At 40.6% G+C, this 17,729-nt stretch overlaps 1 protein-coding gene across 6 annotated transcripts in view; it reads right to left on the minus strand.

The window, feature by feature from the left end:
• Utx (Utx histone demethylase) overlaps positions 1 to 17,729 on the minus strand; it is a 563,056-nt gene that overhangs the window by 18,932 nt on the left and 526,395 nt on the right. For 4 of the 6 annotated variants that reach the window (XM_071680560.1, XM_071680542.1, XM_071680566.1 and 1 more), the window contains 4 exons: positions 13,662 to 13,837; positions 12,642 to 12,996; positions 8,794 to 10,948; positions 8,502 to 8,638 (listed from right to left, as the gene is read on the minus strand). In XM_071680560.1, coding sequence (XP_071536661.1) covers positions 8,502 to 8,638; positions 8,794 to 10,948; positions 12,642 to 12,996; positions 13,662 to 13,837 — 2,823 coding nt within the window. Of the gene's footprint in view, positions 1 to 8,318; positions 8,456 to 8,501; positions 8,639 to 8,793; positions 10,949 to 12,641; positions 12,997 to 13,661; positions 13,838 to 17,729 lie in introns of all 6 variants that reach the window. The other 2 variants (XM_071680551.1, XM_071680585.1) reach the window with 1 other exon arrangement.

The following is a 17,729-nucleotide window of genomic DNA, read 5'->3' on the forward strand; positions in this document are numbered from 1 at the left end:
TTCCAGCGCATCTATCCTCCTCTGCACAGCCTTATCTACATCCCATTCCTTGCACTCATACAATATTGCTGAGACTACTATTCCTTCGGAGATGCCAATTTCTGCCCTCCCAGATAACGTTCTCTCTTGCCACTCATTTTCCACTGATCCTAGAACCTTTGCCCCCCTCAGCCACGCTATGACAAAATGGATATATGAGTCAGAAGTGGATGGAACAAGGAGAAACCAAATTGGAGATGCAAAGGCTTGCAGGAGATAGAGTGAATTGTCATGATGTGGTATATTGGGGTCGACGTGCTATCAATAGACGTTGAACAAGGGGATGTAAAGCATTTAAGGCAAACCATGGAAAGGTCTGTGAGGCCTGGTTATGAATAGGGATCTCAGGTTTTGGTGCATTAAACATCGACAGCTAGAGATTGGATGTGACCTTTCTTCGTCTGTTCTTGGCAATACCTAGCTAATGTGACAAAAGGTGAAAACAAAAATCATACGATAAACAATATTGCCAGAGGTGAGGCACTGAGCCACTTTCACAATTTTCTGCTTTCACATACTCTTCCAAACTCAGTCAAAAACTCAGTTTCTCACCTCGAATCTGCCATCAAAGCTGTATCATCAGCAAACAACATATAACTCACTTAGCAGGCCCTCTAATCACCCATAGACTACTTATTTGCCCCTCTATCCAACACTCTCTCATTTACCTTGCTCACCACCCCTTCCATAAACAAACTGAACAATCATTGTGATATCACATACCCCTTGCTGCAGACCAACCTTCACTTGAAACCATTCACTCTATTCTCTTCCTACTTGTACACAAGCCTTACACCCTTAATTTTAAATTTCTCACTGCTTCTAGAAATTTTCCTACCACACCATATATTCTTAAGACCTTCCATAAAGCATCTCTTATCAACCCTATCAAATGCATTCTCCAGATCCAAAAATGCCTCAAACAAATCCATCTGTTTTTCAAAGTATTTCTCACATTCTTTAAAGGAAATACCTGATCCACACATCCTCTACCACTTTTGAAACCACAATGCTTCTTCACAATGTTCTGTACATGCCTTTACCCTCACAATCAGTACCCTCCCATACAACTTACCAATTATACTCAACAAACTTATACTTCTGTAGCTTGAACATTCACCTTCGTCCCCTTGCCTTTACACAATGGCAATGTACATGCATTCCACTAATTCTCAGGCAACTCACTATGATACATACACATCTAGAAAATTCCTACCAACCAATCAACAAGTAAACCCCATCTTGATAAATTTAATTACAACACCATCCACTCCAGCTGCTGTGCTGCATTTCATCTTATGCAAGGTTTTCACTACCTCTTCTCTCTTCCCCAATCCACTCTTTCATACCACCCACACCAAAACACCCTATTTCTGCCTCTCTATCATCACACTACATTTAACAATCCTTCAAAATGTTCACTCCATCTCCTTACTTCATCACTACTAGTTAACACTTCCCCTTTTACCCCTTCACCATTGCTCCCATTTGTTGTCTTTTGTATTTCATCTACCTCCTAAAATGTACATGTGTATATATAAGTATATACTGAGATGTATAGGTATGTATATGTGCGTGTGTGGATGTGTATGTGTATGTGTCCAACGGGATGTCGCTCAGTTTTGGGAAAGCCTATTCAGACGGTCTCGATTCAGAAGTGTAGAGACGGGCGAGTTCCTGTTCCCCATTTGAAGGTCCGTTTAACCGAGTTATAGTTGACATTGTGGGCCCATTGCTAAGAACCTCCTCTGGCCACTGTTACACATGTATATACATGTGTATGTATTTTGCTTTGCCGCTGTCTCCCGCGTTAGGTAGCGCAAGGAAACAGACGAAAGAATGGCCCAACCCACCCACATACACATGTATATACATACACGTCCACACACGCATATATACATACCTATACATCTCAACGTATACATATATATATATACACACAGACATATACATATATACACATGTACATAATTCATACTGTCTGCCTTTATTCATTCCCATCGCCAACCCACCACACATGAAATAACAAACCCCCTCCCCACTCATGTGCGCGAGGTAGCGCTAGGAAAAGACAACAAAGGCCACATTCGTTCACACTCAGTCTCTAGCTGTCATATAATAATGCACCAAAACCACAGCTCCCTTTCCACATCCAGGCCCCACAAAACTTTCCATGGTTTACCCCAGACGCTTCACATGCCCTGGTTCAATCCACTGACAGCACGTCGACCCCGGTATACCACATTGTTCCAATTCACTCTATTCCTTGCACGCCTTTCACCCTCCTGCATGTTCAGGCCCTGATCACTCAAAATCTTTTCCACTCCATCTTTCCACCTCCAATTTGGTCTCCCACTTCTCCTCATTCCCTCCACCTCTGACACATATATCCTCTTTGTCAATCTTTCCTCGCTCATTCTCTCCATGTGACCATACCATTTCAGAACACCCTCTTCTGCTCTCTCAACCACACTCTTTTTATTACTACAAATCTCTCTTACCCTTACATTACTTACTCGATCAAACCACCTCACACCACATATTGTTCTCAAACATCTCATTTCCAGCACATGCATCCTCCTCTGCACAACTCTATCCAGAGCCCACGCCTCGCAACCATATAACATTGCTGGAACCACTATTCCTTCAAACATACCCATTTTTGCTTTCCGAGATAATGTTCTCGACTTCCACACATTCTTTGACGCTCCCAGAACTTTCGCCCCCTCCCCCACCCTATGATTCACTTCCGCTTCCATGGTTCCATCCACTGCCAAATCCACTTCCAGATATCTAAAACACTTCACTTCCTCCAGTTTTCTCCATTCAAACTTACCTCCCAGTTGACGTGACCCTTAACCCACTGTACCTAATAATCTTGCTCTTATTCACATTTACTCTCAGCTTTCTTCTTTAACACACTTTACCAAACTCAGTCACCAGCTTCTGCAGTTTCTCACATGAATCAGCCACCAGTGCTGTATCATCAGCAAACAACAACTGACTCACTTCCCAAGCTCTTTCATCCACAACAGACTTCATACTTGCCCCTCTTTCCAAAACTCTTGCATTCACCTCCCTAACAACCCCAATCATAAACAAATTAAACAACCATGGAGACATCACACACCCCTGCTGCAAACCAACATTCACTGAGAACCAATCACTTTCCTCTCTTCCTACACATACACATGCCTTACATCCGCGATAAAAACTTTTCACTGCTTCTAACAACTTGCCCCCCACACCATATATTCTTAATACCTTCCATAGAGCATCTCTATCAACTCTATCATATGCCTACTCCAGATCCATAAATGCTACATACAAATCCATTTGCTTTTCTAAGTATTTCTCACATACATTCTTCAAAGCAAGCAAACACCTGATCCACACATCCTGTACCACTTCTGAAACCACACTGCTCTTCCCCAGTCTGATGCTCTGTACATGCTTCCGCCCTCTCAATCAATACCCTCCCATATAATTTCCCAGGAATACTCAACAAACTTATACCTCTGTAATTTGAGCACTCACTTTTATCCCCTTTGCCTTTGTACAATGGTACTATGCAAGCATTCCGCGAATCCTCAGGCACCTCACCATGAGTCATACATACACTGAATAACCTTACCAACCAGTCAACAATACAGTCACCCCCTTTTTTAATAAATTCCACTGCAATACCATCCAAACCTGCTGCCTTGCCGACTTTTGTCTTCCACAGAGCTTTTACTACTTCTCTCTTTACCAAATCATTCTCCCTAACCCTCTCACTTTGCACACCACCTCGACCGACCAAAACACCTGATATCTGCCACTCTCTCATCAAACACATTCAACAAACCTTCAAAGTACTCACTCCATCTCCTCATCACCACTACTTATTATCACCTTCCCGTTAGCCCCCTTCACTGAAGTTCCCATTTGTTCCCTTGTCTTATGCACTTTATTTACCTCCTTCCAAAACATCTTTTTATTCTCCCTAAAATTTAATGATACTCTTTCACCCCAACTCTCATTTGCCTTCTTTTTCACCTCTTGCATCTTTCTTTCTTTTTCTTTTAAACTATTCGCCATTTCCCGAGTTAGCGAGGTAGCATTAAGAAGAGGACTGGGCCTTTGAGGGAATATCCTCACCTGGCCCCCTTCTCTGTTCCTTCTTTTGGAAAATTAAAAAAAAAACGAGAGGGGAGGATTTCCAGCCCCCCCGCTCCCTCCCCTTTTAGTCGCCTTCTACGACACGCAGGGAATACGTGTGACGTATTCTTTCTCCCCTATCCCCAGGGATAGATATAGATATATTTTTTTTTTCTTACTTGATTGCTGTTTCCTGTGTTGACAAGGAAGCAGCAGGAACAGAACAACTAAGCCCCACAAACCTTTCAATAGTTTACTCCTGATGCTTCACATGCCCTAGTTCAGGCCATTGACAGCACATCATCCCCAGTGTACCATATAATTCTAATTCAGTCCATCCCATGCACGCCTTTCACCCTCCTGCATATTTAAGCCCCAATCACTCATGGTCATTTTCACTCAATCCTCCATCTCCAATTTGGTCCCCATACCTTCCTTGTTCCCTTCACTTCTCACACATATAGCCTCTATGTCAACCTTTCCTCATTCATTCTCACACTACTTCCACACCATTTCAGTATACCTACTTCTGCCCTCTCAACTGTACTCTTTTTATTACCACACATCTCTCTTTCCCATTCATTACTTACTTATCAAACCACCTCACACCACATAATGTCCTCACACATTACATTTGCAACACATCCACCCTTCTTTGCACAGCCTTATCTATAGCCTATGTGTCACATTCATATAATATCTTTTTTTCATGCATTACTGCCATTTCTCGCATTAGCGAGGTAGCGTTAAGAATAGAGGACTGAGCCTTAAAAGGAATATACTCACTTGGCCCCCTTCTCTGTTCCATTTGGAAAATTAAAAAAACGGGAGGGCAGGATTCAGCCCCCCACTCCCTCCCTTTTTAGTTGCCTTTTACGACATGCAGGGAATATGATTGGGACTAATATTCCTTCAAACATACTCGTTCTTATCCTTCCAGATAACGTTCTCTAATTCCACACATTCTGAAGCACTCTCAGAACCTTTGCCCACTCCCCACCCTATGACTCACTTCCACTTCCATGGTTCCATTCTTTCTTCCATATTTGTCGTTTCCTGTGTTACCAAGGTAGCGCCAGATACAGACAAAGAGCGGCCGCACTGATGATATCGAGCAAGAAATTGTGGAAATTGGAGACTGAATTTATCAGCATGTGTGAGAGGAGGATATTGAGAGTAAATGTATAAAAAAGCAAGGTTATCAGGTCAAGTAGTGAAGATAGACAGGTTGTGTTGGAGGAAGTGAGGTGTTTTAAATAACTGGGAGTAGATATGGCAGCAAATGGAACCATGGAAATATGGATGAGAAGGCAAAGGTTAAGGGAACATTGAGGAATGTGTGCAAGAGATCACTCTCTGGGAGGGTGAAAATTGGTATACTCGAAGGTATAGTAGTCCTAACAATGTTGTATGGATGCAAGTCATAGGCTACAGATGAGAATGTAAGGAGGGTTTAAGTGTTGGCAATGAAATGTCTGGACAAAACGTGGTGTGAGGAGGGTTGATTACATAAATGATAGGGTAAAAGTAAGAGAGAGGCACAGTAATAAGGAGAGTATGGCTGAGAGAGCAGAAAAGGATATGCTGAAATGGTTTGGACATAAGAGAGAATGAGTAAGAAGTTGACAAAATGGATATATGTGTCAGAAGTTGAGGGGACAAGGATGGGGAGACCAAACTGGAGATGGAAGGATGGAATGAGAAACATTTTGAGTGCTTGTAGCCTGAACATGCAAAAGGGTGAAAGGCATGCATGGGATACAGCAAACTGGAGTGATGTGGTATAAAGGGAGCTGAACCAGGGCATATGAAGCAGCAAAGGAAAACCATGGAAAAGTCTGTGGGCCTTGGCTGTGGGTAAGGGACTTGGGTTTCAGTGCATTACACATGCCAAGAAGAGAAGGGATGTGAGCAAATGAGGCCTTTTCTTCTGTTCCTGGTGTTCCTTTGATAACAAAGAAAGCTGTGAACAGCATGAATGAAAAAAAAAAAAAAAAAAAAAAAATATGCTGAAGTTTTTCACAGAGTACACTTAGCACAGTTCTCAAAATAAACTTTTGTGAACTTTTCCAATCCAATAAAAATTAACAATTTGTAGGAGGGTACGAGAATATGTGAGGTTAAATACTGCAAAACAAACAAAATTAAACAAAACCTAAAAAAAACTTTACCCAAACTTCCCCTGGAGATGAAATTTACAAATTTTCCATGTTATATTATCAATGTGTCTATGTCACTGACATATGTTATCACCTACTTTCAAAAGAAACTTTTTTAAAGTGTTCTCATACAAATATTCAAGAAAATACCACAATTCTTGGTTAGTGTGTGTGTGTACTGAGAAAATATTTCACACCATTATCATATTATTTCACACTATCATCATATAATTATACTACAGTTTACTATGTATATGTAAAGAAGGAAAAACAAGAGAGGTGAAGACAGAGGAGGAATAGAAAGGATGGAGTAAAGGAAACTTCAGGGTAAGAGGGCTAGAAAATCCAGGATGAGGTTATAATGGGATGGAATGAGTAATTTGAAGGACTTTCAAATGGCTTAGATAGGAAGATGACAGACATGGCATATTTGGGATGAGGGGGTATGCAAAGCAAGAGTAATGTCAAGTTGTTTGGTATAAAGAGGTGGTGAACGCTCTGCATAAGCTGACATATAGCAAAGTGGCTGGTGTGGTTGAGACTGCAGATGAATTTCTAAGGTGACAATATTGTTGACTGTTTAGTTAGGATTTTCAGTGCATGTCTGGCTCATGGTGAAGTGCCTGAGGATTGGCAGAACGCCTGTACGGTGCCATTATATAAAAGCATGGGGGACAAAACTGTTCGAATTACAGAGGTACGTAAAGTTTGTTGAGAATACTTAGTAAATTTTACAGGAGAGTGGTGATTGGGAGGGTGGTGGCATGCAAAGCATTAAACTGGGGAAGAACACAACACCGTGGCTTTAGGAATGGTAGAGGATGTGGTAATTAGTGTTTGTTCTGAAGAATCTGTTGGAAGTACTGAGAGAGAGAGAGAAGACTTACATGGCACTTCTGGATCTGAAGAAAGCATATGATGAACCTCATAGATATGCTTTGTGGGAGGAGTAAAGAATATATAGTAGGGAAGGAAAGCTACTAGCAAGAGAGAGAGAGAGAGAGAGAGAGAGAGAGAGAGAGAGAGAAGGGGGGGTTAATGTATTGAAAATAAAATGCTTGAAGCCAGCATGTGGTTGACTGAAAAAGAAATAACTGGGTAAGAGATAGGTCCAGCAGAGGGAAGAGTGTGGGTGACAGAAATGAAGGGGTTGAAATGTTTGGAACATATGGAGAGGGTGAGTAGAGAAAGGCTGACTAAAAGTGTATTTACATCAGAAGTGGAGAGAAAAGAAGGGGAAGACTGAGGATAAGATGGAAGGATGGTGTGAAAGGTGCATTGAGTGACTGGGGGCTGAAAATGGAGGGGGTTGTGAGGCTTGCAAGGAACAGAGAAAATTGGAGAAATGTTGTATATAGAGGGCAATGTATTGTCAATGGGCTGAACCAGGGCATATGAAGTGTTCAGGGAAAACCATGGAAAGGTCCATGGGGCCTGGCTCTGGATAAGGTGCTCTGGTCTCAGTGCATTAGGCATGAAAGAAAATAAGGTCATTCTTCGTCTGTTCCTGGCACTACCCTGCTATGTGGGAAATGGCAACCAAGTATGGGGAAAAAAAGTATGGTGGAAGTTAAGAAACAAAACCTTCTGCATCAAGATGAAAGCAGAAAATAGGATGATGATGTTACAGAGGAACTGGAGATAAAGAAGAGGAAAATAATGTGAATAAGGGATGATTATAAGAAGGTATCAGTTTCAGTGAGGAAGGGGAGGAAGAAAAGAAGATGAAAGGCAGAGGGGAAAGACACTTACCCTAAAATGAGAGAGAGAGAGAGAGAGAGGTAGAGAGAGAGAGAGAGAAAATAACTGCCAAATGCCAAAGCATATGGAAAACAAGGAGGGTATGTACAATATGAATAGCCATGCAGTGTTCAGAAGAAACTTCAGAAATTTGTCTTTTATCAGTACATGATAATACCATTATTTCATAATTTTTTCTCTTAACATAGTAAGACCTACAAGTCTTTATTACTGACTTACTTCTCACAGAGGCTGACAATAACACCCCAATAGGCATCTGGAACGCCATACCACACGCAATCTCCTGGTCCAATATTGATATTGATAGCGCAAAAATTATTATTTTCTTGATGACCTGGTGTTCTTGAACCAGGGACCTGGAAATTAAGATTGACACATTACAAGGATTGATTTGAAACTTACTTTTCACAGAGGTTGGCAATAACGCCCCAATAAGCATCAGGAACACCAAACCACTCGCAGTCTCCTGGCCCAATATTGATATTGATAGAGCAAAAATTATTATTTTCTTGATGGCCTGGTGTTCTTGAACCAGGGACCTGTAAATGAAGAGTTATACATTACTCTCACATCCAAGAGTACTTAATTCCCATTTAGCTGCAAAAGCATAAGCCAAAATACACAGCAGATCTGGTAAAACATTTTTTCCATATATGATGATGTTCTAAAATGTTATGAATCTGTCCAAACTTACCTTCATGTACAGTTGTACAGTGTTCATGCCAAGGATGGGATGCCCAACATGAGACAGCATGTTCCCTGCAGACACAACCCGTGCAAATGCTGGCAACTTCATTAATTCTTGTAGCTGTGCACGCCATTTCTTTTCATCAGATAGGTCTACATTTGTACCAAACTTAATCATTTTCTGGGCTTTTTTCTTTTTACTGTCATCAGTCTTTGGTGCACCTGCTGCAATGCGGTCTTGTTCTTCCTTCAAGCTCTCCTGAAAACTTGATGCCTGATACTGGGCATACTTAGCAATTGTAGTATGGGAACGGTGACTGGCACAGGGCCAAATTTTAACTTCAGTTGCTGAGTCAATATTTTCATCTGCATCTTGTTTTAACTGAGTTCGAACTTCTACAGTATGTTCTGGGTTTGCTTCTACTAAAGTCTTTGTAGAAAAAAGACCTAAATCTAATTTAAGAGCTGAAGCTAATCCTCGCACTACAGCTATAGGATGCTGTAAACAGAATTCCTGTAACTGTGGTGAAAAAGCTAGTTTTTTGTTGTCTAAAAGTACTGATGGTGTGTTGGGTAATAGCTGTTCCTTATTCAGTTTTACTTTGGGAGGCTCAGGAGGTGCTGGGGGTAGCTGCTTATCAGAAATCATACTAGTGTTACGTGCGCTCTCTCCTCGACTCTTGCAGCCTGCAATGATTTCTCCACTATTCATTGCGATTGAGAATACAGGTTCTGCTGTTGGCTCAACTTTAATATCACAGAGCCTGATGTTGCTCAAACGAGGTTTCGTATCAGGCAAAAGATTATGAGTTAACTTATTTTCAGGCACTTCTTGCTTGATATACGTAACCCCTGACTGTAACGTAGTAGAAGCAGCAGATGCTGTGGTTGGGGCAGATGTTGTAGATGGAGAGGTGGCAGTGGTGGAGAAGTGGGTATTGGGCAAGACCACTTCTGGACCAACATCACTAGCCTTTGCCAACTCATCAATAACATCCTCTCCTTGAGCTAATCGATTTAGTAAATCTTCTGCAAGTGATGTTGTGAATTCTTTTTGGCTAATGAGTTCTTTAAGTTCCTGGAGTTCTTGATCACTGACTGTAGTCTCTGGAGTTATGCCACTTAGGTCTTTTGGTAATGCCTCATTTAAATTACTATTATTGTAGCCATTATTAAAACCATAACTAGCGGAAGTTGCTGGTACTCCTCCATTGGTGTATGACTGAGTTTGGGTAATATACCCACCAGTTGAAGAAGGCTGTGAGTATGCCTGGTTGGTCTGGTTGTAACTGGTGGTTGGTGTTTGAGGTCTCTGGGTAACATAACCTCTGTTTACCCCATTTGTTGCTGGTTGGTTAAAGCTAGGTACACCAGTTGGTTGCCCTGGACGAGCCATCTGCGCGCCCTGAACAAAACTAGGAGGCTGGCCTAAGCTTGGAGATACTTGTGGGCCTTGTACTCCTGCTTGTTGCTGCTGCTGCTGTTGTAGCTGCTGTTGTTGGTGCATCTTCATCTGATGCTGCTGCATGAGACGATAGTTTTGTTGAAGCTGCTGGAGTTGCTGCTGCTGTTGTGGAGTTAAACTTCCTTGATTCTGCTGTTGATAGTGCAACATTTGCATTTGTTGCTGATTGAGGTAGAAATGTGGCCGCTGCTGATCTCCAGCTAAATCAGGTTTGAACCGCTTAGCATCATTACCAGGGGTTGGGTAAGGTGGTGGAGGACCTGTGGACCCAGCAGGTCCAAACTGCTGCCCATATTTCTGGAAATTACTAGCCCCAGTTGCTAGTGGTCTTTGCTGACCAGCAACCTGCTGGTTCTGGCCCTGTTGTTGCCTGCTGGACATGTCTGTTGTAACAGGTAGGTTCCAGGCCTCCTCAATGCTCAGCAGCTGCCGAGGCTTATTTATTGCACTGGGCATGGGAGCATTCGCCAGTTGCTGCTGTAGAAACTTTATGCGTGGTGCAAGGTTTGGGTTTACAGGTTTGTTGCTACTATGTGTTGCATTCATGTAACAAGCAAGAGCATCACGTGGCTGATTACATGTCTCATAAAGTATGCCTAGATTAGTCCAAGCTGCAGTATGCCCTTTGTCGTATTGTACTGCACAGATGTAAGCTTGTAGTGCATCAATTGGCTGATTTTGTTGTTGATATAGCACTCTGTCAAAGAATGAAAGAATTGCAATTATAAACAAGCCTGTAAGTTGTTTAGGGAGTGGAATAATTTTTTCAAACACATAGGGCATTTCCCGTGTAAGTAAGGAAGCACTAGAAATAGACAACAGAAATAGCCTCATTTTCTCACATTAAATCTAGCTGTCATGCATAATGCACCAAAACCAGAGCCCCCTATCGACAACTAAGCCCCACAGACCTTTTAGTGGTCTCCTTTGATCACTTCACTTATCCTCATTCAGCTCACTGTCAGCAAAGTTTCCCCACCTGTAAACATCATTACTCCAATTCACTCTATCCCTTGCAAGCCTCATCCCCTCCTGCATGTTCAGGCCTTGAGCCCTCAAAGCATGTTACTATATCCTTCCACATCCTTCTTGGTTTCCCCCTTTTTCTTGTTCCTTCCACTACTTACATGTATATCCTCTTAGTTATCGTTTTCTCACTCATCCTTTCCATATGTTCAAACTATTTCAGGACTCTTGAAAATAATCCTCTAACTACACACCTCTCTATTTTCCCTTTCATATCTGATATGATCAATGCTCTTCACACCACATTCTGTCTTCAAACATTTCATTTCCAACAGATTCACCTTATCCTTTACATTTCTGTCTAAGGCCCACTTCTCACATACATTTAGTATGAAGACTAATATACTGACAATATATACTGACAAACATACACATCTTTGCCCTTCAAGACAGTGACTTTTTTTCTGTACATTCCACAAAGTACCAAAGACATGTGCCCCCCCTCAACCGACCTACGGCCTACTTCAGCTGCCAAGGCGAATTCGCAGCCAGATCCACTTCTAGGAGTCTCAATGCTCCACTTTCTCTAAGTCTTCATCATTCAAACTCACTCTTTTCACTTTTCATTCACAATTACTCTTAGCTTTCTCCTTTAACAAATTCTACCATACTCAGACACTATTACCTACAGTTTCTCACTCGTATCTCCTACCAGTGCTATTTCATCACCAAACAACTGTACAATAATAAAGACAATACTATCAATAATAATATCAACAACAATAAAACAATAATTCATGAAAATGCAGTCAGAAAATCTTGAAACACTCCAATAGTATTAGGCTATTCATTAGTATACAATTTTAACTCAAAGATGAGTACATTCTCAATCTCTTTACAATTCTTTTCCAATAAACCTTGACATTGCAAAAATCTGGTCAATGATACTTGGCCACACCATACATTCTTCTGAATCCTATACTAAGCTATTTCTGTCTTTCTAATTCACTCTTATCAACCAATTACCACACTTCCAATTACCTTTTCACTCTAAATACTTTCTCTTTCTTTCTCCCCTAAAAACATAAAATTGTTTGAAAACTCCTCTTTATTCCCTTACACATACTATGTATATACTCTTACAACACTCACAAATTATTAAATCAACCCACCTCAGTCTAGTTATTTAATTCATTTCACAAACTTTACCACATTTCACTTCATCATATTTGATTTTCTTTCTTACCTACCAACTCCTCTGCCAGTATCACCAAACTTGGACATTCTTTTATTGACTTCATCTCTGGTATCATTAAGCCCTAAATACTTATCTGCTTCTCATATACTTCAATACCAGTATCAGAAAAAGCACACACTTTAAGGTGACCATTCTCTATGTGCATAAGCAAATACAAGTTACTTACCCTATTGAGCACCAAGTGTCTGCATTACCCTCACACTTGTCGACTGAGTTTCTATACGCAATAAAGGCATCATGCACCTTTCCAAGGGCAGAATAACAGCGACCAAGCAGGTACAAGCTTTGCCCACTTTTGGGGTCTGCCTCAATTGATTTTTGAAGGTACTGGACAGCGGTGAGTTCCCTATATGATTTTTCTCCCAAACTTTCAACTGTATGGTACATCCATCCCAGCTGACGCTGTATATCTGCTCGCAGATGATTGGGAAGGTCTGATTCTTTTAGCAGGTTCTCATATGCTTCACGAGCGGCCCTATGCTTGTTCTGTAGTTCATAAAGGTGAGCTACATGGAACTGGACTGGAACAGTAGAACTGTGTGAGAATACAATTACAGCATAATTCCAGTATAATATATAAGCATAATGTATGTTTGGAAAACAATGAGAAAACACAAAATGTGTAAACAAATGCTGTATCAGTATACTTCCATAAATGTCATTTAATCATGTTCGCTTTCTCTGCAGGCAAATGCATACATATGTCCTATATGTATGTACAAAAGCAAACACATACTGGTGTGGTTAGTAAAATTTGCATTCAATTCAGTATTCATATGGGTTTGGAAGTCACACAAACAAGCATACTAAACATGGTGTTGCAAAACCATGACAATATGTCCCAAATATACACAGTTACAGCTTGGTTGGTTATTTTCACAAAACATCAAGCCAATGAAAAATTAAGAAAAATTACAAAATCAAGCCCAAAACTTAGTTCAAAGTGCAAAACATAAAAGTTTCCAACAAAAAACACTTACAACAATTCAAAACAGACACCATGCACTTATTGACATAAACTATACAAGGCTGTGACACATTTTGTGTGTGTATGTGTGTATATATATATATATATATATATATATATATATATATATATATATATATATATATATATATATATATATTCCCTATCAATGCGAAAAACAAGATATGATAGCTGACAGGATCTTTCTCGTGCACTTACTTTCAAGCTTGGAAAAAGATGCAGGACCAGCATCAATTAGTGCTGATTGGAAGTGTTTCAGTGAGGATTCATAGTCACTTTGGACTTTGAACATCAACCCCAGGCGCAGGTGAACTTCATTGGCTCTGCTAAACCCAGGCTCGATGTACAATACTTGCTGAAACGCCTTGATAGCCCTGAAATAATAGAATTTCAACTTAGCGATGGGTACCACATATGAAGTGTGTGTGTGTGTGTGTATGTGTATATATATATATATATATATATATATATATATATATATATATATATATATATATATATAACTCGTTTAGTTTACTTTCACAAGCAAACTGGATTAAGCTCCACACAAATAAGTAGTAAATATACACAAGGCCTATTCATCTATCCTAATAACAGGCATCCTAAGAAAACCACAGCATGATAAAATACACGCAACTTCACTTAAAAAATCAGTAAGACATAGATACAATATCAGGAATACACCAAAGGAAGTAATATGAAACTATAATTTCAATTACAATATAATGTTGGTATGTAAAATATTTCGTCCATGAACAATTCAAGGACACCAAATTCTCTAATAAAAGTCTTGCATTGTATAACTTCACATGAAGTAACCTGGGGAACAATTATCTGCCAAGCTGGATCTCTCCCTTCTAAAAAAAAAAAAAAAAAATAATAATAAAATCCTGTGCTTCACAGCCTGCCACAACAATATAAAGATCACTGATAAGGATGAAGGCAGAAGAACTGAATGGATGCCTCTTATCAATACAGCCAATTCGATGAATTTCTCGACATGTACGGGTACCACAACAGATGATGATGGGGAGGAGTGTGGAAAGAAAGAAGTGGTCGATACAGAAGAAAAAAAAGAAGAGATTGTGTGGTCATAACACATATACAAGAAGAGAGAGAGAGAGAGAGAGAGAGAGAGTTTTATATATATATATATATATATATATATATATATATATATATATATTTAAGGGAGCGGGTGGCTGGAAATCCTCCCCTCTCATTTTTTTTTTTTTTTTTTTTTTTTTTTTTTTTTTCCAAAAGAAGGAACAGAGAAGGGGGCCAAGTGAGGATAATCCCTCAAAGGCCCAGTCCTCTGTTCTTAACGCTACCTCGCTAATGCGGGAAATGGCGAATAGTATGAAAGAGATATATATATATATATATATATATATATATATATATATATATATATATATATATATATACCCAAGGTCCAAACGTCCGGCCTACACACTACTAACAAAAATGCATTCTCCCCCCAAAAAAATAAAAGCAAAAGAATAGCAAAAAGTAAGGGCTCCTCCCCCTGCCAACCTCCATTCCCTACGGCAACAAGCAGGACGGATAACGAATGCGGAAAAAAAAAAAACATAATTTGCAGGGTTAACATGCCTGCAGGAAATTTGTATAGGGAAATCACAAGGTAGAATGAACATGGAACAGGTCATGCATCCCATCACCAGGCATCGCTTCACTTTTGGCTATAAAGCCAATCGCAAGGACAGACTAACCACAGAACTCACCACGTCTACATTACTCCTGACGTGGAAGGACGATACAACAATTCTTTCTTGCTCTCTCAAAGCAAGCGACCAGGGGTTGAGAGAGAGAGAGAGAGAGAGAGAGAGAGAGAGAGAGAGAGAGAGAGAGAGAGAGAGAGAGAGAGAGAGAGAGAGAGAGAGAGAGAAATTGGACGAGAGAAAAAAACAAAGGGTTGCGTGGACGACCAGCTAAGTCATGTAAAGTGCAGTGCATACACATTTACATCTAGGTAAAAAAAAAAAAAAAAGGCCTTCGAATATTTAGCTAAGCCTTAGTATATCATCCTTTAGGGGAAAAAAAAAAAACACTGCAGGAAGGTGAAACTCACACGGAACTGTTAAGAAAAATCACTTACCAAACTCAGAAAGAAAGAAAGATAAAAAATGACACCAACCTTAAATACCGAATACCTCAGGGTTTGCTGCGGAACCGACAGACTGAGGGAGGAGTCTGCTGGCCCAGGAGAGGCGTATGGACACTGAGGCGGCCCACGGGAGGTAGGGAGATAATGTGGGTGGCGCTGCGTATAGAGAGAGAGAGAGAGGCTGGCTTGTAGCGGGGGCCCGGCTGATTCACCCACAAGGTGGTTCCGGTGGCGTTACAACACCCAATACTACCAGCACACCCATGCATCATTTCCTACTGGGGTGTCTCCCTTCCTAGAAAGGGGCCGCTCGCCAAGGTGGACACTACTCTCAAGAGCCTAAGCGAATGCATATCAGTTACATTAATTAATGTTCGTTACTATCGAGTGACGAAGCCATACGTACAGTTTAGATGTGAAGGGCGCATATACTCAGTTCCTGCGATATACGCTATATTTCCAAATTGCTCCATACGAGGTCAGATGGGCTAAACATGCGATATATCAATGACAATAATAAACCTTCATCATGATCTGAGTGAATAGACAATTATCAATCAAAGGTCTTAAGATTTCCCCCATGGTAACCTCTCATCTACTAAGTAGATGGAGTGCAATTATCTACCATCTTTACTTGATACTTAAACACTATGTACTTAATATACAAATGTAATAAGTACACGTTTCATTAGTAACGCGCGATTACATGTACAATTTACTCAAAACACTCGAGAACACTGAAACTCCAAAATCAACACACCGGTACACACGAATAAAGTATATGAACCTTTAACTGGTCATCTCACAGAATCCATGATCAGGCAGAAACTCACTCACAAATTAACCGGTCATCTCACAGAATCTATATTAAGCATAACTTCACTCACAAATTCTCATTTCAAACCGTTAAAAAAATACTTCACTCGGTTTCCCTGAAGATGAGGTAAGGAAAAGTATATACGTCACAACACAAAGTGGTGGCATACAGCAGTGTTCTAGACTCCCCGCACCGAGAAAATTAGTGGAATATAAATCTGGGAGAGTTTTGACGACTGGGGGCTCGAGCTAACAGTCAACAGGTGGCATCACCACCACCACACAGGATATCCTGTGCTGGCCAGGTACACAATGTTGCTGCCACATGCAAATGCACTTGAGTGAATGCCACCGTGCTTGTTTACAGCCATATTTCCCAGGGTTCAGTTGCTGATCTACTAAACATAGCTGCACGGCCCTCAATGCAAAATGACTCTACACTTATCATCAAATCTGGGAATTGTGCACGAACAGAAAACGGCCGCGGATACATTGAACTTTATTCATCATTTTTACACTTCATTTACCCGTAAGTGAAACAAATGGCATATTATATATATATATATATATATATATATATATATATATATATATATATATATATATATATATATATATATATATATATGCCTGAAATTTCAATCACAAGAAAACCAGAAGCAGACGGTAAAGACAGTGTGTGAACAAATATTTGGGAAACAACAACACATGTAACCACGGAAGAGAAGGGAGGGGAAATCTGGAAAAATGGTGTGGCAAGCATGAACGGAAACAACTTGCTCTGGCCAGCGGACAGCACTCAGACTCTTGGAATTCGGTCGAACATGAAGCCAAGATATAAGGTCAACTGAGTCATCATCATCATCATCATCCCCTCCTCCTCCTCCCTCCCTCTCACATATCCAACATTCCTCTCACACGAAGAATCCTGAGAGCGTCCATCTACAGCTGCGGCGTCACGCGATCTCAAACCCAAACTGCAACTACAATCATGTAAACAATGTACATAATTAAACGTCTACTAGATAGAGGGTTCCAGTACCCTTCCTTAATAGATAAACGACAAACTTAAACCCCAAACCTGCAATACGGAGGGTGGTATGGACGGATAACCCAGAGTCTACAACCACAATGAAACACAACAGCTTAATTGGTACTTTACAGTCCAGCCACTTTCACCACGTCCAACGGGCTGAACGGAAGCAGTGCACCTGACACACCGTAACGGTACACCGGTAATAAGGAATGCTAGAAATGTAGTTAGGATCAGCTGACCAGTTTAAGAATGACGGGCATCAGCTTTGTGGAAGGTACGCGATATA

The sequence above is a fragment of the Panulirus ornatus genome, chromosome 2, assembly GCF_036320965.1.
Source record: "Panulirus ornatus isolate Po-2019 chromosome 2, ASM3632096v1, whole genome shotgun sequence".
NCBI lineage: Eukaryota > Metazoa > Arthropoda > Malacostraca > Decapoda > Palinuridae > Panulirus > Panulirus ornatus.